A 24,325-nucleotide genomic window follows, 5' to 3' on the forward strand; every position below is an offset into this window, starting at 1 on the left:
TGACTTATATGGCTCTCATTCTGATTTGACATACTAAGTAAACAAGCTAGAAAAAAAATATTTATATAGCAACATACTAACAGAAAACAACACAGAAAAAAAACAGGCATAACAAAGTAATTGATAAGAAACGTAGTAATATTTCCAACCTCAGCTATATTATGCTTACTCTAAACATAGTGTCATGAAAACAACTCAAGCATACATGCCACATATAGAGGGACTATTTAAGAATGTTTCAAATTAGAGGAGGAACATCTTCATTATTTTCAAGATCAACATAACTCTTCTTAGTCTCTCTAGTCTTCTCTGGTTGCAGCCTAATAGGTCCCTGTCCAATTCGCTCCTTTTCTTGGATTATTTTTGTCACATCAGGGAATGAATGTTTATTAGGATCCACTTCTAATTTCTCAACTTGTCTGCTCCTGAAACAAGAGGGAGATAAATGGAAAAAACTTAATTTCAGTGTCAAATATAACAGAACTATTTTTGGTGTATATTTATGAACCTGTGGACTTTAGTATAAGAGTTGTTATCGAGTCCAATTAAGCCAGGATTAAGAGTTCTTGTAACTTGAAAATTGATTGTTATAAAAAACTCAGTGTAAACACAGAAAAGTACTACAAAATCTGGGATTTTGTGCAAAAGAATCCTTAGCCTCCAAACATCAAAAGTTTTTTTTTTTGACATCTATAATTTGCTTTATATTAGAACATAGTGATTGCTGGTATCACGTTACAAATGGTTGGCTTTTGATGTAAGACAGGGGGATTTTAGTATAATTGGTTTTTTGTTCTTTTTTCTTTCTGTTCATTTTTAGTGCAGTTCCTTCACACTAGCTATCTATTAATTTCTATGTGACAGATTTATCTTTGAAAAGGAGAAATAGTTTTATTCAGACACAAAATGCAATCATACTAATTTATTCGCTTTTATCAGCTAATTCTTATGTTTTGGCATTATGAATCCTCACCATGTTTGTATTATAAAAAAAAAAATGAAAGTATAAGAAAGGTCAGAGTTGTAACAAAATTTCCAGTTTCTATTGATATTAAGGATATTATTTTAGATCACACCTAGAAATGTGTACAGTTCACTCATTAAGACAATCTATCCACATCACATGATGATCAAAGATTTGAAATATTCTTGCACTTCTTGCAGCAATTAAAGCCAGTGTTTTTTTTTCTAATAGAGGAGCTCAACAATTAAATGAAAAATCTAGCCTGTTTTCAAGTAATTTGTAACTGTTTACAGGAAAAGTGGCAAAATGGAAATTTAATTGTACAATGATGTTCTAATTTTTGCAAACTCCAACACAACTTGTACATCTTCATACGAATTTTCATTTTATACTGAGTGCTGCTTTGGGTCAAAGTTCCAAGCTCAGCATTACAAAAGACAGTGCATCACTCTTCAATGATGTGAGAAAACTGCATGGTTACTCAGGAGATCAGAAAGGCTCATTAGCACTAGAACAAACAAAAAAGTAGCAAAGTCACTAAATGAAAGACCGCATTTCTTTGATGGCCACAGAGGTAACAAAAATACTTAAAGCATATTAAAAGATTTTTAATTGAAAATCACTATCTTTAGTTGTTAAAACAAAGAGAGGATTTTGCCAAGGAGCTTCTAAATTCTGTCAGTGCTTCTCCATCAAGGTTCTATGTGATCTGAGCAGATATCCCAGCCCAAATCTGCGTGCAGGATCTCTGTCCCAGCGGAGGAATTCATGGGGGGTTTCCTCCTCTCCTCCTATTCTAGTGCTGAGGAAAGCATGACTAACAGAAGAGGCAGCTATCATCTTAGCCACCTCCTTCAGCCTTATGCCACTAGATATTTCTTGTGCTACAGGATTTGCTCATTTTACTGAGCAGAAAATGACCAGAGAAACACTCTGCTTTCATAATCTGGATAACATTTTCCGAAAAGTGGCACAAACAAAAACTATTCAGAGAAGAAATTTGTGGGTAATGAAGACAGACACAAGAAAGCTCTTATTTCTTTACCCTGAATGTTCTTCAATTTATAAGGCTAGATTTTTTTTCTTATACTGCACAGCTTAATGAATAAAAGTGGATTCACTTTGTGGCAACATTCTAGAAAATATACATCCCCAGAAGGTAAGAGAGATTTTTGCTTCCTCTGTAATTTATTAAATGTGCTGTGACCTGGAATCACTTTATCAGTGGCTGTTGGGGAGATCTCAAAGAGAGCACACCCTGTCCAGAATCTTAATCTAATCACTAATCACTAATCTGAAGCACCTCAGAAAAAGGTAAAAAAGCATAAATATGGAAATGAATTAGCCTCAGCCTGTGCTTCTATCACATGCTAGAAAATACTTTCCTTGATTTGAAGTATTTTAATTATTAGTGCTATTTCACATTTGTTCAACAGCTCTAAAACTGTACAAATTGCTAGTCATGAAAGTGCAATAAACTCCGTGGAGTTTGAATAGCTTATTCCTTAGTAGCAGACTAAACTTCAATACACCAGAAATGGATTAACAGTGAGCATCATAAGTAACAATCCACATCAACAAGCTATGAAAGGATTATACACACCAGGTGTTAAATTTAATCAGAGCATGTTATCTAGAAGTATCTATTAGCAACAAACAATAGGAAAGACTGAGAATCAAGACCAGGTGATTTTTTTTCTGGAAAGGAAATGGATTTTTATGTACTTATATGAACATGACCAAGCATTCTATACTTGTTTAGTGAAGCTTCATGATGCTGTCTCGACTACCATGATACAAGTATTTGGCTGATGACAAGACTCAGTCATGCTGAAGTCAGTGCAGCAGCAACACATACATCTCGAGAATCTACTTCTCTCATCATGTAATCTATGCAAAAAGAAGTTGAGTATTGATCATGTCAGTACTAACCACCTGAAAATTTTTGGAAGAAAGAATGAGTTTTAGGTCATCTAAACACTTTTTCTGTGTAATTCTACCTAGCAGAATAAAAATAATCTTGTTTCTGAAGCTCTCCCATGAGAAACAGTAAGATAACAGTGATGAAAACAGTAATACTTCTTGAAGGATCAGCTACAGCACGTCTAGAAATATCATTATTTGCAAATTATTTCAATTTCAGGTTAAAAAAAAAAATCACAGTTTTTGGCACTGCTCCCTGCTGCTGAGTGTTCTGTACTCCAGAGAAAATTATGGTCTAAAAACTAGAGCACCATACAAAAATAAATAATACTGGATTAAATCCCTTCTTTTTTTCTGACATTTTTTTTTCCTTTAGAAAGGCTATTTCTGTCTCCACATAGTTCAACAATGCTTTTTAAAAAAGAAAATTAAAAGACTTCACAATAAAGAAAGTTAGTCCTTCCATTTTGCATAACTATAGCAGCCTGCTGAACAATCTGGTGTGTGACAGACCACATATCTGATAATTTGATTTTTTTTATAATTTACACTTTTGTTCACACAGTTCTTAATCCCCATATTTGATATTTTAATGATTTGACAGTTACTTTTCCCTGTTTCAACTTCCAAATTTCAATAAAATTTGAATTGCTAAAGATTTCTCATACTTTTGATCCAGAATATACTTTTTTTTTTTGACATTTGATTGAAAGTCTCCTTTCTGGCATCAGGACTTCCAAAGATATTTATAAATCACAACCAACAGCTTTGGAGAGGGATTTTTTCCAGTCTTCTAACATTGTGAATGAAATAGCACAAAAATCTTCTTAGAAAAAGCACTAATAAATAATTTTCTTGAATAAGAAAATAAAGGGATTCCAGTATATGGAATTCTATCTTATTTGAGAGCTTTAAGACAGACAAATCTTTATTTATGTGTTAAAAACTGATGGTGAATGTCTGATACTTGCCATACTCTGGTCTAAACTTTTGAAAATACATACTTAGAAAAATCTGCTATGTAAACCGAGCAAATAATCCTGATTTTGTAAATACTTGGAGCATTAATCCCTCTTTCATTATGTAAGAGACCTTTCAAATCTCTCTACGTAGCTGTAATCAGAAATGAAGATAAATGGAATCTTCAGAATCAGTGGATCACTGGGAAGATACAAATACATAGTGGTTGGTAGAATCAAATTAATTTTTCAAGAACTAAACTACAAACAAGAAAAACGAAGAAATTGGTAAAAAGTTCTGATAAACAAAATGCTGATTATATCTAGGTCTCTCAATTCTAAAAGACAAATAAAACTCACAAATAGGATTCATCAGACTAAGAACACATAAAATACTACAATCCAAGTTTCTAAAAGTTAAACAGAAAATCAGTCACTGTGACGTTTTCAACCTCACTGTCCCATCCCTTACCTGCTTTTGCACAATCACTTCCAGACACTGAATTTCAAACTGTCTTTGCCTGTTAGCAAGAAATATGCTCCATCACCTGCAACATGCAAATTGACTCTCAATTTCTAGGTTTGGCTAGGCCCCCTTTAAGTACTGGAAGGCTGCTATAAGATCACCCCGGAGCCTTCTCTTCTCCAGGCTGAACAGCCCCAACTCTCTCAGCCTGTCTTCATAGCAGACGTGCTCTGATTCTTTCAGATTAGTTTGTCCACAGCTCCATTCAATTTCTAACCTCATCTTACTTCACATTCCTAGTCCTGAGGAAATTATTCATTTTGTTCTACTGTATTTCTCTTTGCAACACGAAATTTTCTTCTTTCCAACTTGTCACACCTCTGTCCCTCTTGTAAATTGTAGAAATGTAAGACTGGGAGACATACTCGGCCATTAAGTCTACGGAAAAGAAGGGAGTATTCCTACACTTCATAAAGATTCTTTAAAGGATCTAAATTAGGACTTCTCACTCCCAAAGAAAGATTCTTACTCTTACGTCTACAAAGTTCTCCCATAAATTTGTTCTTTGCATCTTCTCCTCCAAAATGAACCATGCTAAATCAGGGCCATCCAGTAAATCCGAGCTTCCCAGTACATCTCATCTTCAGCAACATTGTTGCATGTCAAATGACACAATTGCAGTGTTTTTGTGTTTTTTTTTTTTAATTAGTATTTTTTTCATTCCTTGTTAATAAATGGAAAAAAGCTCAACTAAAACCAAAAAGTTATCCAAGGGAAGTAAAGTAATGCTTGTTCATCACCGTGAAACTGTCAACCATAAAAGAAGTCTTATTAATGAGTCTTATGATGACACGCTTGCTAGAAAAATGATGCAATTATAATCCAATACAGTGATAATAAACATCCAGGTTTTCTTGGCCTCAAGTTTAACACAACTTACAAGTATTTTTATATATTTGATGTCTGTCTCAACTAGTGAAATTTGGTTGAAACTGGCTAACCTGCTCAAAAGCATTTATGAGTGTACCAGCAGACGGTAGTGGACATTCCAGCAACATAAGTTTTTGTTTTGTTTTTTCACTTGAGAATCCAGATGGAAAAATTAAAAAAAAAATAAAATAAAAAATAAAGCACCATAAATTACATGCCACTAAGAACTGATTACAGAAGAATGCAAGTAGATTTCTAAACTAATGTACTACACAATGTTTTCCATAGCACCTGCTGGCTCAGTCAACCAGTGCAATCCAGCTTAGCTAAGAGGAGAAAGACACTTACAGCAGTAAGATTTGCAATGCTTGAACTACTCAAATAGAAATCACCTCAACCTTACATTCCTTGTGTCATTATAAAAGATGTGTATAGACTAGAACTTGGTGATTTGTTTTTATTTCTGCTTTGTGAAGTACCCTAGAAATTGCTGCTGCATTCCTTCACCTCTTCAAATTCTGGCTGTATTTATAAAGATCTACAGCTAAAAAAAAAAAAAAATTCAGAAAGAATTCATGTGTGTGCATATTTACATATAGAGACATTCCGAGTTTTGTTTCTTTTTTTTTTCTTTTCCAACATGTTAAAGGAAGAATAGTCTAGAATAGTCTAAAATTGAGGCTGTGAGACAAGGATTATTGATTTTATGTAACTGTTACTCTTAAAATTTCCAGTATGACTTCAGTAAAGTCAGTTCCCACCTACATCTGAATTTCACCTATGCAGCTGTGGTGAACTCAACTTCTATACTTCACAGATGAATTGTGAGGCCAGTTAAAGACCGGCAGACTCAGCTACTATATTAATACAAGCTTTATAAGTATAATCAATCTATCAAATTCCTTCCACAGAAACTTTTCTCTTTGAAGGTTGGAAATACAGTTCTGTACACAGCCACAGAAGAAATCTCTCTTACGTGGCAGAAGTAATGATAGTATCATCATGTAATCTAGCTAACAAGAGTTAAAGAGATTTAAAGCACCACATTATATCTTAGCAGATTATATGTCTGACAGCATTTAGCTAAGACATCTGTAGCTGTCAAGTGTAATCACTGTAATGAATGTTCTTCTGTAATCTAAGAGGCATCTATTCAGCAGATTTTTAACATCTGGCTAGTCAGCCACTTTTCAACTAAAGAGGTCAAACCTTACTATTTTTAGTAATAACTCCTACTTCGACTATTGTGAGATATATTCTTGTAATATTTTAACAGTAAAATTTGTATTTTTCCTTCAAAACCTATAGTAAGCATATTTGTAATTGCTTAAACCTGCTTTGAAATCAAACACAAATTTTTGGAGTTTCTCTATGCCATGGAGTATCTTTAGTCCATCAGCTAGCAGGAAAGAGGACCTTTTCACACTACTGCTTCTGTGTTCCCACTATTATTTCTATTTAAACATTTACTGGATAACCAAAACTAAAGGCACACAGAGGCTTCTAAGGAAGTATATCTTCCTAATCCACAACTTGCCAACTTTTTTGCTGTTGGCAGAATCTGTTTGGAAGAGAGACAATGTCAGTTATCTAATGAAGGAAGATCTAGTTTTCTCCTGAAAAAAAACTAAAGACATTTCTTTTAACTGATTTCTTTTAATGTATCTAAAGCTTTAGCTGTACTTTAGTAGGAAAGAACCACTCCTTTTGCAAAGTAAGTATCTACCATTTGGCTTGGACCTTTTAAAAAATATTTGAAATACTCAGTAATCAAGGTGGTGTACTACTGTAATCACTGCTGCCTCAGGAAAGGGTACAGTGCTTGTGGCTCATTAGGAATCTCAACAAATTCTTGCAGTTGCTCTATCATCTTCTCATCACGAAGGTCATTCAAGAAAAGAAGTCGAAGAAATCGTGACTGATTCTTATTAAAAATAAGAAATAAAAAGCAGAATTAATGACAAGTGACTCTTGCGAAGCCATTTTGACAGTGTCCTAGGTAATGAGACCAAGCATACTTTTGATCCATAATGCTATTTCTCACCAACAGCTTAGCCTTTGCATCAAGATGCACCACAATGAAATCAAACAGGGAAACAAATCGAACACTTCAAATGTAAACTCATAAACTGCTTAACAAATCTTGTTGTTACTATATCTTATTCTGGGATGAATACCATTGCCTATAGCAAGAGGAAAAGCAATGATTAAAAGATGTATCATAATATTTATACTTAGGCCAAGTGTCCATCAACTGCAGTGTCTATCTACAGCAATGACTAGTAACACTAAGAGTAAAAATAAAAAACAGTGTATCACTGACATTTGCTTGCTTCTAGCAGTTGTTAACTGAAAGATTTCAAGAGCTGGAGTTTACATCACGTTTAATAGGATGGACTTACACTATAAAGCCTTGCAGAATTGCTTTTCGAACCTGTTTATTAGTGCAGTAGCTCAACCTGTACACCAGCGAGCAAATACATTCATGAGAGAGATTCAAAATCATTGCTTTCTAAATAGTTTTCAGACTCAGGTTACACAGCAAGGAGCTCAGCATGGGCAATGCTCAGTAGGTGATTTGGTTTTAGTATATATGAGTTTAATAATCCGAATGAGCTGATGGAACAAAAATGATCAGCAGAAATAAGTGGGGTTTTGGCTCTGCTATTGGAGTAGATCACTTGATAAACAGCAACAGATCATTAGTCTAAAGATTTTAGACATAGTTTTACTCTATACAAACCAATACTTTCATACTTTCAACAATAACATAATAAGAAACATATTCTAGCTTGTGAATAACAAATGGACAAAAAATAAAACTAATGTGAAAGAAAAAAAAGAATTACCTTCTTGCATTTTTTTGCAGTGTACTGCAATCAGAATCTTTAATTGAAGTTGATACTTTTTGCTTAGCCAGGATTATTTCTTTAGCCTAAAATAAAAATAGACAGAAAAATAAGTCTCATAAATGCTGACATTTATGCTCACAAGCATTTAAATAAACTCTCAAAAATAGAAAAATTAAGATTCTGTATAAATTGTCTCTTGTGACATTTACTCTTTCTGTTACATTTTAACACTTCACACAGCATGAAATGCATGCATAAGGCAATTTTAACCAAATTATCTGAATGGAATTATATTCGAATATATATATGAGTATATATATATATAAATATTTAAATATATACATCTATTTGTATTTAAATATATGCTGTCTTGTTTAGTATCATGACAATAATACACATTACTGATTTTCTCCATGGCTAACTAACTGATTCATAATGTGTCTCCCACTTGCATTTCAGTTCTGGTGTTCATGTGTTAGTCTGGACACTTTTATTAAAGAATCTGCTGCAGTCCAGTCTTCTCACTCTTTATAAATTGACTACAAATTCCCTCAGCTTCTTTACCAAAACAGAATCTCAAGTTCAAAGTCCAAGTGAATTCCCCTTCTCAAAGAAAATACGTCCATCACCATTTTTGGAAGGCATGTTATTGGCAAAAGGGTTTCTCATGACAAAGGGATATCTCTTTCCCTTCTTAACAACATCATGGGAGAAGGATCCCTTAAGCATTCAACAGGTAGGAGAACAGGAACTATAACTAACAGTTCATTTTATTGACTATTTCTTAGTGTAATTGATTTGAAAGTAGTCTGTTCCAGATGCCCAGTAAACTCAAAGTCTCCATTCTAGAATCTGAAAGAAATAAGACAGAGACTGTAGCTTCCATCGTTAATTTCTGAAATTTGTTGTGAAGGGGCTGATCACTTCTGATGTCATATATGTTTTGGTGAAGGAAAGTCTGTTTCTTTGGACCTTCCCTCTCTTCTCAGAAGTCCCTGTAGTGTTCTGTTCTTGTACCAATAATTCATTCCTTTGGTCTCCTTGCAACTAATGTTCCTTACTTTGCCCTTAGAGCACATCATCAAGGATGGTGAGGAAATTTGTCAATTCTTCAATCAAAAGAAAAGGCTTCCTTGACAATAAGTCATCTGAGAATCACAGAATCACAGAATTTAGGGAAGGGTTAGGATTTGCTTACTAGAACTTCTATTATCAATTATCAAATATTGTTTGACATAAAAGCTCTTCTGCTCAAAAGTTGTCCTCCTACCTCTGTTCAAGAAAAAAAAACCTAAGTGATGCTCTCTAATTTTCCTTGGTTTTGAAACAGCTCCATATGCAGCAATGATATGTGAGATTCACCAAACCAGTAGCTGACTGTCCATCTCTCAGTGACGTTGATCAAGTGAGGATAACTGTTCTGGAAAACAGAACTGCCATAGCTTCAACTGTGGCCAAACCCAAAACTTTGGGCTCAGTAGAAAAATAACTATACATATTTAAAGCCTGTGGTATACAGGAAGATGGACTAAATTAATATAATTAAGTTTTCTGAAAGCAGTTCTATGAAACTGTTGTTAATATTTGCATGAATCAGAAAACAAGGAGATGTCTTTTAAGATCATTATCAGAGAATTCTAGAAACTTATGTGTTAAATAGGATCTGGAATATATTTGAGAAAACAGAATCAATATGTGAAAACAATATTTTTAAGCAGAGTCATCTTTTCAGTCCACATTTTTTCCTACGGTGGCTTTCTTCTTCTACAACAGGAATTCCACTGGGTAACAGTTTCCCTGAAACATGTTTATTCTGAAGTATGAATAGATTTCTAGGGTTCCACAACTGTACATCTCCACATGCTTTTGATGGTAATGAAATATTACTGCATTTACCATACCTAGATAAGTGAGAATTATATAATGAAATTCTATCAAATAACCTTTACACTGACATGCATAATATATATCACTTCTATTTTTAAATTAATTAAGGAATCTAACTCTCATTGATCTTTAAGATTCTAAATGCTTTTGAAGACCTAGGCAATAAAAAGCTGTCAGAATTAATTTGTGACTTTACGTAATAAAGTATTAATCAAAAAAAACCTAAATTTTGCTCTCTGATTTGCTAAAATAAGCAAAATGAAGTTTTAAAACATGACACAGAATGTCTCAGAACCCTAAATAAAAATTCTTGCTAATAATACTTCTTTTTTGATGCTGTTTCTCAGATAGTATTTAAAATGCTACTGGTGTAATTTAACAAAATCAGTGATTTAACATGCTAATTTTGATCAAAGTCTATTAAAGAAACTCTCAATTTTGAATTTTCCTGCATCATCTGCAAATATTACATGCTCAGAGCATGGAGGTTCAAAGTTTGAAAAGCTTCATGCCGAAAATATTTTTCCCAGAAAATAAAATATGTACAATGTAGTTATTAACAACTCCTTACTCATGCAAAATCTCTGTACAGATTATTAAGATTATTAGAGTATAAACATTACACTTTTAAAAGCATCACTGTATCATTTCACTGAATGTTGTGTCCTTCAATTTGTTTTGATGACCTTCCAAAAAATATTGGTAGACATCATCTTAGAAAGATACCCATACTGCAGTGATTTGCTGTGCAATAAATAGTACATTTAAGAAAAACGTTTCCAGAAAAGGCGGTGAAAATTATTTGCTTTCTTTTACTTCATGGGGAATTTACTATCTCCAGTATTTGTGATATGGCAAGGTCATCAGAGAAGCAAAGAAAAAGGTGTTGTTTTTCATTTTAAAGGCTAGAGAACTATGAACAGGCTGGAAGATAAATGGTGCAAGATTTAGTAGCCTGATCAGAAACTCACTAAAGCAAGGGAAAAACATTCATTGAATTCAGTTAGCTTTCTGTTCTATTACTGAGAAGAGAGAGATCTTTTCAGGACAGTATTGCAAGAAACATATTATAGGAGACTTTTTAGGTTAATAGCATTTTTAACACTTGAGTTACCTAAGGAATCTGCTAGATCATTTATCTAGTTGCAAAGAATTTTAGTTTGACAATAATTGTTTATCAGGAACCAAAAGGTTAAATATAGTGTAATATAGTCATTAGGCTTGTCTTATCACTGACACAGCCTGAAAGATGTTGCATGAACTCTGTTCTTCCTATTGTCTTACTAAAAGGAATTCATATTAAGATGATGATATCAAATTAGTATTTTCAAATATCATTGATAACCTGAGCCATAATGTTCTGGAAGAAAAATATCTATTGGCCTTCCAGTTGCTGCTAATCTTTATTCATTGTACTTTGCTTCCTAGATTACATCCTATTATATACCAATAAAATATGGATAAAGAGCATCTGAAAAGGATATGTATCCCAAAAATATAGCTTGTGCACTGTAATTCAGTCCTGGGGGAAGGGAACAGGTTCTGTGACTGTAATACAGAACAAAGAACTGTAGGTTTGCCCCTGCTACGTGCAAGTGCTGTGAAGTAGCACAAATCCATCTCTGGTCAGCAAATCCGTGAACTTCACAGGATCACAGAATCATAGAATTGTTGAGAATGGATAAGACCTCTGGAGGTCATCTGATCCAATCCCCCTGCCCAAAAAGGGCCACCTAGACCCAGTTGCCCAGGACATTTCCAGACAACTTTTGAATATCTCCAGGGATTGGAGACTCCACAACTTCCCTGGGCAACCTGTGCCAGTGCTCAGCCACCCTCACAGTAAAAAAGTGTTTCCTGATGCTCAGAGGGAACCTCCCGCGTTTCAGTCTATGCCCATTGCTTCTGGTCCTGTCACTGGGCACTGCTGAAAAGAGCTTGGCTCCATCCTGCAATGTGCCCTCCCTTCAGGTGTTTATATGTATTGATAAGATCCCCTTGAGCTGCCTCTTCTCTAGGCTGAACAGTGCCAGCTCTCTCAGCATTTCCTCATATGAGGAATGTTTCAGTCCCTTCATTATCTTTGCGGCCCTTTGCTGGATTCTGTCCAGTATGTCCACATCTCTCTTATGCTGAGTCCAGCACTGGACACAGTACTCCAAGTGTGTCTCGCCAATGCTGGATAGAGGGGAAGGATTGCCTCCCTCAACACTGGCAACACTCCTAATGCAGCCCGGGATACAATTAGCCTTCTTTGGAAGAACACATGTTGATGATCAACTTGGTGTCCACCAAGACTCCCAGGTACTTTTCCGCAAAGCTACTTTCCAGGATGCAAGTTTTTTTATCCATTGACAATGAAGATATTAGACCACGCAGCACTCCATTCATGCACACTTCTCTGTGTCCCAGCTACACAAGTAGTTTTTGACCAAACTAAGGCAAAGTTCAGAACATCAACTCAGTTATTCTATAGAGCTTCTTTCTTCTCAGGTCTCACAAATATCTGTGAATCATGACATTCTGAGATGAAGCAGGCTCCAGACTCTCAGGCTGGGTAAAATATGTAGATGTAGCTAAAATATCCAGGTAAGTGAAATGTAGGTGAAATACAAAGTTAACAATGGAGTAAAGGAAGCTATCAGTCACAATAGGAAGAGATAATATTCATTTTGCTGATTTGAGTATTATTTTCTATGTAGGCAGCAGATTTGAATATATCCAGTGACTCTTTGAAATATTTACATTTTCTAAGGCATTGATCATCCACAAAGAGACTCGCAAGACCTATGAGTAATAAAATCAGGTCATGGGATAGAAAACTGATAGCACTTAAAGTATTCAAAAGACAAGTAAATAGTAAACAAACTGCTCAGAAACATTTGAAAATAACATTATCTAAAATGGCAAATGTCAAGGCCTCAGCTTCAAAGAAACAAATTTAGGAAAGCACAAATTCTCATATGAGTGAGTTTTGAACATTAACAAAATATGAATCTTAATCAAATAAGTATAATTTTCAGCATTCTTCAAGGTCCTGGTGAAATTGCATACTTGATGTTAGAGTGACAGCTTGCAATTTAATGAGAGGCTGTCCATGTAGGGAAGGACAGATGGTATGGGACTGAAGCATAGAAGAAAACATAGAAGGTATAGAACCACAAGTGGAAAAAGCCAAAAGCTGAAAAATAACTTTTTAGTTACAGCTACTAGTTGCATAGTCTTAGATTTAAATCAGAGCATAAAGAGAAAGAAATGGTCCCAAAGAGCAACTGAAAGTTCCTCCTTCAGAAGAAAATGCTGTAGTAGATATATCCTGAGAGATTCATATGTAGCACCATATCCCACTGCTCCTACACAGCAGAGAAACTTACTAGAGGCCAGAAGAGTAAGGCTAGAGCATCAAGAATGTATTTTTTTCCTATAACTATCCTTGGGCAGCGTTACCTCATTTCTGAAATATGTAGTCCTAGAGGCCTTAAAAGCAGCCAAACCCTCCAAGGGCATAATGGCAGAACAGCAAGATGCTGAAGTTGATTAACCTCTCCCACAGCTCCCAAAACCCCACCATATAATCCATTCTCATTTCCAGAACTCTATCTTTCTAAAACTTCCAGCTCCCTGTCTGCTCCAACCCCTTCGATCCATCTTTGCTCTTTCTGTCGGTCCAAGAATTCAGTCTTGCCCCAGACAACATCAAGTCCTGCCTTAAATGGCTTCCTGTTTCTGCCACCATCCCACTCGTTATGCTCCAAACCTGAAGATACCTCTGCCACTCAGATTCGCTCTGGCCCTTGACTTCTATTCTGGTTCACACTGCTGTATCTTCCCTATATTTAAACTCTAATGCCCCCTACACTTCCACCGGCTGCTCGCTGGCCACCCAATACCTCTCTCATTGACTACTTCAGTAAGGCAAATTGACCTCCATGTCTTTGACTGTTCCTCATTACTAGTCATTCCTTCTCAATTCGACCAAAGGAGCCTACAGGAAAGCTGGAGAGGGACTTTTTACAAGGGCGTGTAGTGATAGGACAAGGGGCAATGGATTTAAACTGAAAGAGGGGAGATTTAGATTAGATATAAGGAAGAAATTCTTCACTCTGAGGGTGGTGAGGCAGTGGAACAGGTTGCCCAGAGAAGTTGTGGATGCCCCATCCCTGGAAGTGTTCAAGGCCAGGTTGGATGAGGCTTTGGGCAACCTGGTGTAGTGGAGGATTTCTCTGCCCATGGCAGGGGGGTTGGAACTAGATGATCTTTGAGGTCCCTTCCAACCCAAACCATTCTATGATTCTATGATTTAATTTTTTGGCAGATGTGTGTGAATGGGCAGGAGATGTCCTGATTCCACTCTTGATTCTACCTCATCTACTTACTGTGTCATCCCACAAATCAAAATGCCACTTCTGTATCCAGGGTCCAAGCTACATTTACTGAAACCAGGACATACCGTGGAGAGGAAATGAAGTGGACATATCTATCAGTTTGCTCTCACTTACACTGCAAGAAGTGGGCTGGGCAGGGAGGAGAGAGAATATAAAACATGCTTTAAGCCCATTTGCTTTTACTTGCCATACAAGCAAACACCAGAGCCCAGGTGAGACAGGAGAGCACAGTTAGGAATATTAGGGGAATAGGACTTCTACCCAGGCTTCTTTAAGTACCAGAGACTGCTGTGCAGCACTTTTCAGTTGAAACGCTGTGCTGCCACAACCCTCTTGCTCTGTGATTACATATTCTTTGCACAGCTGGTCAGTGGATCCTTTCCAGACAGGGAGAGCATGAAGAGAAAATGAATTAAGCAAATTTTGTTCTTATTACCTGAGACACGAGAGTAGTACATCATCCCTGTCCTAGAACCAAAACATAATCTTCATACATATGTGTGCCACCCAAATTTTGAAAATTTGATTTGTTTTTATTAATTCATAGTGGAAAAAGAAAGTAGGTAAGTTGCTTGTTTTCAGTTTATTAAAAAATCCATCTTCTTACACATTTGCACAATACTGAATGTTTTGCAGAGTCTCTTTTCATATGTAAAAAGATGGTTTTGTTAAAAAGAAAGGAAACACAAATAGTTCTATTAATACTGATTTTCATAATGTTCTTTTAAAGAGATCTTAAATCTTGAGGCTTGGCTCTATGATTAAATTGTCGTTCTGGAGTGTTCCTTCTTTGGAAAAGGCATGCTGATGAGAAAGGCTAGACTGAATAACTTAGCTAGATAGATGTTACCTGTAACTCAGAAACATTCCCAAAGAATCATAGAATCATATGATTCTATGATGCTTTGGGAACATTTTAAGTATCTTTGTATGATGACTCCTCAGATTGTTTTACATACCTTTGGCATGCTGACAACTAAATGACCAGTTGTTTGTGATCTTTTAGCAGAGCTGCTGTCTGGCTTCACTTCCTCAGGGAGCACAAGCTGAAAAGGCTATAAGAAAATATGAGATGGAAATATATCATGCTAAAATATCTTTTTTTTTTTTTTTGACCTGGACAGAACATGTGCAGAAACATCACTATCACATCCTTTGATATTAAGGACAGTATAGGTCTAAATCCTCTCAATTTATATGTAGCATTACTAATCCTAATAAATGATTAGTATGCTAAACAGCTTTTACTTACAAGTATAGTCATATGTATATTCCTGAATTGCTGCCATTCCTGAAGTGACATTTCTAAAGAAGGTTACAAAATGATGCTTGACTTATATTAGCAATTAAATGAGAAAGATTATCCAGTCTATTTTAGACATAAAGTAATTCTGAAGTTTTGTTTATGCAGTTGGTAAAGTCAAAAGTAGGGAATTTACTTTACTGTTTAAGTACTTGGATTTTTTTTTAAAAAATTGACAAAATTAAAACCACTGAAATGAGAGAAAAATGGAATGACATCTTAAATGCCTTTTCAAAAGAATATACATCCATTTGTTTCTGTCAGTTATAAATTCCAGATTGTGAAATTGCTAAATTCTAGCCTAGGGCAACTAGCAATCTCTCTTCTTGAGTGAATTATGGTACCTGGTGTTGGGGGAATAGGAAGAGAGAAGGAGAGAGAGAGTGAAATTTTATTCCAGGTTTTGCGTTATCTTCTGGCTAGGAATTCCACAGTTTATGTGTGGTCCAAAATAATGCAAGTATGAAAGAAAGTTTTTCTGTGTAGGTGCATACAGTTGGTAACTCATAGAAGTCAGATCTCCAGTCCACTGAATAGCTATGGTAAGCATTAACTCTTGGTTTGAAATGAATGTAGTAAGAAAATACTAACCTTTCCCTTCACCAGTACTCGTATGTAAGTTGGCTGGACATCAACATCAAGCAGAGAAGTGTCCAAATGTCTTCAGAATGAAATATAGATAAATGAATCAATCTACAATACAGTCCAGTAAATAAGCAGTGCAAATCCATACAGCTCTTTAATGATGATTTCATCGTCTTATAAACTACAAACTTCAATTTCAATTATTAAGTTACATTAAATATTATTGAGATTTAATGTCTATGGAAGGAAAACACGATTTTCCTGTATGTTCACAGAATGTCAATTAAAATAATGTCTAAATTCTGTCCAGTCATCATCGTATTAGTTATTGTATAATTGCAAGAATTTAAAAACTTAATGGAAAATGAAAAAGCCTTTCTTCTATAAGTTTACTGTTTTACATTAACATGAAAATTAATTTATTTGCTATTTAAAATTGTAAAAGCATTTTGCTACATTTCTTTCTGAAGGCTTAACTAGTAAATTTTTAATAAGAGTTCTTTTTTACACAGAATCTGCTGGAAAACAATGAACAGAAATATTTTCCCTTCCCAGAAAACACATTACTTTGAAATTTCAGTGCTGTCAAACAAAATTTGTCACTTGTAAAAGCTCTGCTTTAACATCTGCTCTTCATCATGTGACACATACACTTGTGTTCCTGTGATCTACTAGTGAATGCACGAGTACATATTCCCTATTTCCTGTCTTTTATAACATTACTTCTCAGGTGAATTTTTTGTAACATTTTCGTTTGCATTTCTCACAAGTAAGCACAGAATATTACAGCATATCCAACATTTTATTGCACTTGAACAGATTTTCCAAGGCTCAAAAAAACCCCTAATTTCCTAACTAAGAGGGAAATTAGTGAGCTGCAAGGGAAGAACACCTGGCATGAACAGGGTTTCTGTGCTATAAAACTAGTTCAAGCTTTAATAAGTTCTCATTATGAGTAAATAAGCTTGTGGGTTTCCAACCCCTTCCCAAGGTGTGGGCAAGGCCACTGTACTGTTTAGTAGTATAGATTATTAAATAGTTATCAGATTTCCTTGCTGTATTTTGGCCTGGTACAACCAAATTTCTTCCAGGCAATGTCCTGACACGATTCAGGAAATAGCATCAGCCATGGACTTTTTCCAGTAAGCAAGGAAAGTAGGACAAGTCTACTCTGGTCTGTTTTGGGGAGGAGAAGATCTTAACTAGGATATGAACTGTACTCTAACACTTCTAGGGCCAGAGAATGGGCAAAAAACCCATTCCCTACAACCTGAAGATTTTACACAAGTATAAAAGGACAGATGTGGAGGAAACCTACCTGTGAACATCAATTTCAAAAAGGACTATTAGACACAGCCTTCATTCAGGAGTAACAGAACAGTCTGAAAGTTCTGTGGTTTATTCAGCTTCATTTCTTTGGCACAGGCTTCAAGACTGATTCCATTACTGCTTATGATATTTGTTTTCCTCTTGAAAAGGCCCCATTACAGAGAGGAGTATATTTGAAACACTGTGTATTAGAACTTAAGAATGGCAAAAATGAAGAGAGGAAAAAAAAAATAATTCTGACCTGTAAACAGCAAGATCCAAGATGATCTGGTTGTTTTCTTCATCATCCTTCAAAGAGAACTCAAGCCTAATAATAAAGACAAGAAACACCTCCAGGATAAATACAATTGGAGTGAATAAGCAAACATTACAGCATGCTTCAAATTCAACTGCTAGCAATTTTGGATGAATACAAATACCATTTAGACAATATGTCACATGATAATTTTAGAAACAGCTGCAATTTTCCTCATGAACAGAAAAAAATACTGGCATTTGAACCAAAGTCATTCTTACATTTTTTTTCTATTCTCCCCACCCAACCCACAAGAAACAAACAAACAAACAAAAATATACTGCTGAAGGTCAGTTAAAACGAAGACCAGTCTGTCAGTGCAGAAAGAGGGACATCTGCTGGTGAAATCTGTCTGCTCTGTTGACATCTGCATCGAAAATACAGTTCATGAAAAGCCTGGAAGTTGGTAATTCAAACCCTATCATATGTAAAAAAAAAAAACAACAAACCTCTCATCTTTCTTCACAATAATTAGTTTGCCTAGATTATAAATATGTTCCTGTGCATTTCCAAAGTAAGACATGATTTGTGCAATATCCTTGATTCTACAAGGTTTATAGTATTTGTTGAAAATGAGACTGCAGATTGTATTAGCTGCGTGTTTGTGATCTGCTGGCCAAGTTCTTAAAATTGTGAAAGAGTCTTACCAGTTACAAATTGAAAACATCTCTTACTACAACAGTAAGGAGATCTAGTCTAGAAGTTCTGCTCATATACTCAAACATTTTTCAGGTATTAAAGTAGAGGAAAAACAGAATAAAACCCACCTATAAATGAGAAGATTTTTATAAATTAGTTATTAGTATAAAATTAGAACGTTTTACTTAACACAATTTACCTGGAATATTTCAGTGACATTAAATACTTAGACACTTTGAGTTCAGATAACAGAAAGAAGCTCAAAAAAATATTTGCCAGATATACTTTTTAACTTTTTGCTCTCCTGTATTCTGACAAAGTCAACTCTCAAGAAAGCTTATGGAGCTTTTAGTTTATGGATAATTTTTAATGGAATACTGCAAAGAATACAAAACAACTTTGTTTAAAAGAATTGCAAAATTTTCTAGGGGAAAGCTTAATCAGAATTGAGGAAGAGAAGTAGTTTGTTCTCGGCAGCATGCAGCCATTCCTCTTGCTAACCTTCCAAAAGAATATCAGAGAAGCTTGGACATTGCTATGCACATTAAACTTTTGCATTGAAGTAAAAACTTTGGATAACACCATCTGTCTACTCATAGCTCTTCGTTTATGTCTCTCCAATACACTGCCAGATTGCACTGAAGAGCTGTGATTTTCTTCTTGAAGCCATGACAAAAACTGCCCATTGATCTGGCTTTACGTGGGCATATCCGCAGAATAAATTCTAATCCAGAAAATTTAACCAACACAAACAGGACTGCTACTAACAGCGAACTCTAGGGGACTGTATTATTCAAAAAAAATAGCTAGAGCTGTTTTCTAAATGTCTCTGGTCTTTAGAGGCATAACCAAATTATATTAACAGAAGATTTAAACTATTTTAGGCTTGTCTTCTTCTTGAACTAGAAAACAGTTTAAAAAAATTTTCAGTCACGTTTTTATAAAGTATGTAGATACAATGGTATCTTCAAGTACAGATGGGAAAAACATGAGATTTTCTGCCACTACCTTTAATTTTCCCTATATCATTGAAAATTATGCACTGATCCTACAATACAGGTTTTCAATTTCCTTGAATTTACCTGGATTTATAAATTTCCAAGATTTAGAAAGCTTTCTTCATGCTAATGATAAGCATGTTCTTAGCTTTGATTCTGCACCTAAACAAGTCTTAAGATGGAAAAACTTGTTCAGAGAATAGCAGACAGGTAAGTGGCCCTGAGTAGGTCACTCTTTGATCACTGCCTCATGTAGGAGGCTCTTTGGGAGCTGTTTATAGGGAAACAACATTTACACTCTCTGTCTCCTGTTTTCCTTTAGAAAAGGAAGGCTTGGTTCAAGTGAAACCAATGGTAACGTGACTGATATCCCTGGAAACTCATTCCAAAACACTTCAATATCCAGGTGCCTTTGTAAATGATAAAATACAAAAGATTTCCCTGTATCACCAGACTCTGTTGCCAGAGACCTCATTCTGTGTCAAAGGACCTCATGCCATAGAAGTTAGTTACATATCCTTTCCAATTCTGCCAGTTTTACGTATGTCATCAGAGGACAGAATGACTTCATCTAGAAATATTACTTGGATGTATTTTTCCACATTTAAGGTGGCTACTCATACACATTTATCTTCAATAGTCAAACTGATTAAACTTTTTCCACTACTAGCAAGAAGATCCAAGAAAGACAGCCTTACCATAGAAGAGAGTAAAATGTCTTGTATCTTTTACAGAAAAACAAGCTCTTCAGTCATCAAAGACGAAGATGTTAAATCAAACAATATTCAGCACTTTACTCACTGAAAACTAATTCTTTTTCAAGCATCAGAACATAATTTTAGAAGTCAGTTTCCCCTCTAGGAATACAATACTGCAATGAGAATTCGTCAGTCCTCTTTTTTATGTATTGTCACATATCTGGAAATAGTTACCCAAATCAACTGTAAAGAGGTTAGTCTGTTTAACATCTTAACCTCACATACTTAGGCACGTTCACATTCAGAACTTTTCCTTCCGCAGTGACCAATGTCCGAAGAGGCTTCTCTCTCTTTTTGAATTCCCTTAACAGAATAGAAAGAAAAATGATAAGTTCACATTCTGGTATTTTCTTTGTCATAGGAAAAAAGAAAGAAGACAATGGTGAGCGGTGAGAGTTATCTGACATTTGATGTTAAGAATACAACTTATTTTAGGAACAAAACAGGTTATATCAAATTATCAAATCATAGAATGATAGAATGGTTTTGGTTGGAAGGGACCTTAAAGATCATCTAGTTCCAAGCCCCCTGCTGTGGGCAGGGACACCTTCCCCTACATCAGATTACTCAAAGCCTCATCCAACCTGTTCGTGAACACTTCCAGGGATAGGGCATCCACAAGTTCTCTGGGCAACCTGTTCCAGTGCCTCACCACCCTCATTGTAGAAAATTTCTTCCTTATATCTGATGGAAATATCTCTGTTTAAAGCCATTGTCCCTTGTCCTATCACTACATGCCCTTGTAAAAAGTCCCTCTCCAGCTTTCTTATAGGCCTCCCTTTAGGTACTGCAAGACTGCTATAAGATCAACCTGGAGCCTTCTCTTCTCCAGGCTGAACAACCTCAACTCTCTCAGCTTGTTTGCATAGGAGAGGTGCTCCAGCCCTCTGATCCATCTCCTCCGGACCCTCTCCAACAGGTCCATGTCCTTCTTATGTTGGGGGCCCCAGAGCTGAATGCAGTATTCCAGGTGGGATCTCATGAGAGCAGAGTAGAGGGGCAGAGTCACCTCCCTCGACCTGCTGGCCAGGCAGGCCAATGTCCAATTGCATGTTAAAAGCATCATCTAAAGATGATCAAATACTTTGTAATATCACATCTTACATTGATAATAATATCTTCCGCATGATACAACGTCCGTTATTGAACAATTAATAAATCAAATGAGTCTGGTACGTCTTACAAAATCAGTGGCTTGCTTAAACATATGAAATGGGACATTTTGCTAGTTATGAATGGTCATACTAATCAGGAGTATCATTGCTGCTAACTGGTTTGATGTATGTACAAGCAATTCTAAAAAGAAAATTTATTCATGCTAACTTAATTACTTTTACTGAAGAAGTGCTTGGCATATCTCTAAACAGCATGTTTATCAGTCACCATTCTGCACTAGTAAAAATAATTTTAATGCTCAAAAGACCACAAGCAGCACTAAATAAGATACAGCAGTATTTAGTGCAACAAATAAGCTACCTTAAATTGAGTACTGGTATTTTCCTGTATAAATATTTAGATCCTGAGTGAGGAGAAGAAGAGTAAGGAATCTTAGTAATATGAAAAAGAAAAATCTGCTTGGATCTAGGTAAAAAATGCCTATATTTTCTTTAAAAATACAGCACTGTAATTATTGCTTTGTGTTAATTCACTCTTCAGCTGGTCAATACAGTGTGTATAGCTACTTCAGCTGGCGTATAAAAAACTTGCATTTCTCAAAACCATAACAGAAATACATTGTTTTTTTGTGTTCCTGAACCAATTTCTCACTATAAGTTCAAGATTAAGAGAACACTAAAAGTAAATCACTATTGAGGGAAATAAAGTAGAAAAGACTGAGATCATCCTGGTGAAAAAAAAGTATAAAAAAAGATTTATTCTATAAATAGAATGGATCTGAAGAAGAAATAAAAACATTCAAGTGGAGCTTCTAGAATGACTGCATAAAAACTTCTGTTTAAGAAAGATGCACAACTATGCATGTGTTAAATACTATCCTATAGTATAAATCAGAGCTTTAATGTGGGGTTTATGGGCTAGCAGTTTCTACACCTGAATCTCCACTCTTGACACAGAAATGCAAAGTGAACAAACCACCACTCTGTCCTAAAGATGCAGTTCTCAGAAATGCTGCAGGAAATTATAATTATCCTACTGTCTCTTAGCTGTTAATAATCTGTTTCTAGATGAAATCTGTCTGTTCATGTGAACAATTTTAAGGCAAATTCAGTCATGTCATAATCATTAGAGTTTAAGGTAACTTATTTAACTTTGTGCTGAGGTGAGCTGGAAGGCCTTGTTCTAGCAATGAGCAGCTGAAGGAGATCCGGTGCACCTTTCAGCTGCAACTGATTTTACATTTCTCTGAACTTTCTTTGAATGAAACTGCAAGAGTTCACCCATTTAGCAATAGCCAAAGGTGCTCAATTTATTATCAGCTGCCCAACTATACTCCAGCTGGCAAATTTAATTTGTGCTAACATGTCATAAATAGGTTCAAATTTAGCGTTGGTCTGATTGAGTTCATGTTGATTTTATACTAAAATAAACATCCTTTTATAACCAGTAACTCACATTAAAGTTACATGTTAGCTCCTGCCCATGAGCAAGGAAGATTTGACGTTGTCAGGGACACTTTACTGTTCCCACCTTTCTCATGCTACCTAACAAAAATCTTTCCAACAAAACAAAATGAATTGTGAAAGGATTTTTAACTCCTTTGAATGCTATGGAAATTCAGAAAAATCTGGAAAGGAATAACACAGTCTTTATTATAACACTACTTGCACTCTCCTTGAATATTTAGAGGGAAGCATTTGGAACACATTTGCTTTGACTAGAGCAAGGCATCCCCAAACACAGCAAAATTCTAACTAGCTAGAATCTGGGTTTCACAGTAGTTCCTCTGGGAAAGTGCTAGACCTTGAATTAATAAGAGCAACAAGTTATGCAAATTTCCAGATTTCTTGGAGACTTTGCTAGAACTGACTTTTTTGACACTTAGGCTTGATAAATCTTTTAAAAAGCATGTCCTTAAAAAGAAAAGCTAGAAAAATCTCTGTCACAAATGCTGTTATATAAGCAAAAGACAAGGGGAAAAAAAAAAAAAAGAGACATTGCTTACAATGTTTGTGGAACTGATAAGCCAGCAGCAATAAAATAACTTTTTTTGCTAGCGTCTGCATTAATTTTTCCATGGTCAGCAAAACCAATGCCAACTTCAGAAAGTTTTAAAGGCTTTTTAGGGGCCAGGTGTCTTCAGATCCACCATGCCAAATAACAAAGATAACAGGAAGAATCTTATTACTTAGGGTGAATATCTTTGATAAAGTATGATGCCTGAAATGTCACTTGTGAAAAACTTTTGTAGCATGGCCTGTAGGGCATTTATATAGTGCAACCAGCACTCCAGACAAATGCTTATAGCAAGAATATTAAACATTGAACTACATAAAATGTATTAACTAGCTGACAGAACAGTGAAACTTCCAAAGTCCATAAAACAGAGTTGAAAAGAGAAATTATAATTAAAAACTCTATTTGAGAAAAATAAACTAAAACGTGTCATAAATATATTGTAGAAAATGAAACAAAATTAACAATCTGAATATTTTATTTATATTTTATAAGCATATTTGAACAGGCAACAGGAATTTAAGCTGACAGTTCTCAGTAATATTTAATGTGAAGCAGTCACCTCCCTCTACTCTGTACCTTTGAAAATTTCCCCTTCCTCAACTCATAGAATACATTAAAACAAAAATATACCTTATATTGTCTTTAGCTCTCTGTTTTTCTTCAATATATCTGTGAGTTTCTAATCTAGATTCTGGAGTATAAGGTGTAGGCTCCTCCCAGAATCTTCTGTCTTCTTCATCATCTTCAACCATTCTCCGTGTTTCTTGTTCTCTGACTCCTTCTGCCTGATGGTTTTCTTTGTTCTGTAGGGAGTCCGATCTACACAAGGTCATATGGAATATTATCTCAAAGAAATGAAGGAAGAGTAAAAGTACTTTTTAACCCAATACTAATAGCTGTATCATTCCTACCAAGAA

The 24,325-nt window shown here is 35.4% G+C and overlaps 1 protein-coding gene across 1 annotated transcript in view; it reads right to left on the reverse strand.

Moving 5' to 3' along the window:
- Positions 1 to 238: 238 nt before the first annotated feature.
- DNAAF11 (dynein axonemal assembly factor 11) overlaps positions 239 to 24,325 on the reverse strand; it is a 31,233-nt gene continuing 7,146 nt past the window's right edge. The window contains exons 6-12 of the mRNA XM_086609568.1: positions 24,039 to 24,227; positions 20,499 to 20,576; positions 17,825 to 17,890; positions 16,261 to 16,330; positions 15,326 to 15,421; positions 8,092 to 8,177; positions 239 to 425 (exon numbers count right to left, since the gene is read on the reverse strand). Of these exons, the coding sequence (XP_086465694.1) occupies positions 239 to 425; positions 8,092 to 8,177; positions 15,326 to 15,421; positions 16,261 to 16,330; positions 17,825 to 17,890; positions 20,499 to 20,576; positions 24,039 to 24,227 (772 nt within the window). The remainder of the gene's footprint in view (positions 426 to 8,091; positions 8,178 to 15,325; positions 15,422 to 16,260; positions 16,331 to 17,824; positions 17,891 to 20,498; positions 20,577 to 24,038; positions 24,228 to 24,325) is intronic.

Source organism: Tauraco erythrolophus, chromosome 3 (genome assembly GCF_009769465.1).
Source record: "Tauraco erythrolophus isolate bTauEry1 chromosome 3, bTauEry1.pri, whole genome shotgun sequence".
Taxonomy (NCBI): Eukaryota; Metazoa; Chordata; class Aves; order Musophagiformes; family Musophagidae; genus Tauraco; species Tauraco erythrolophus.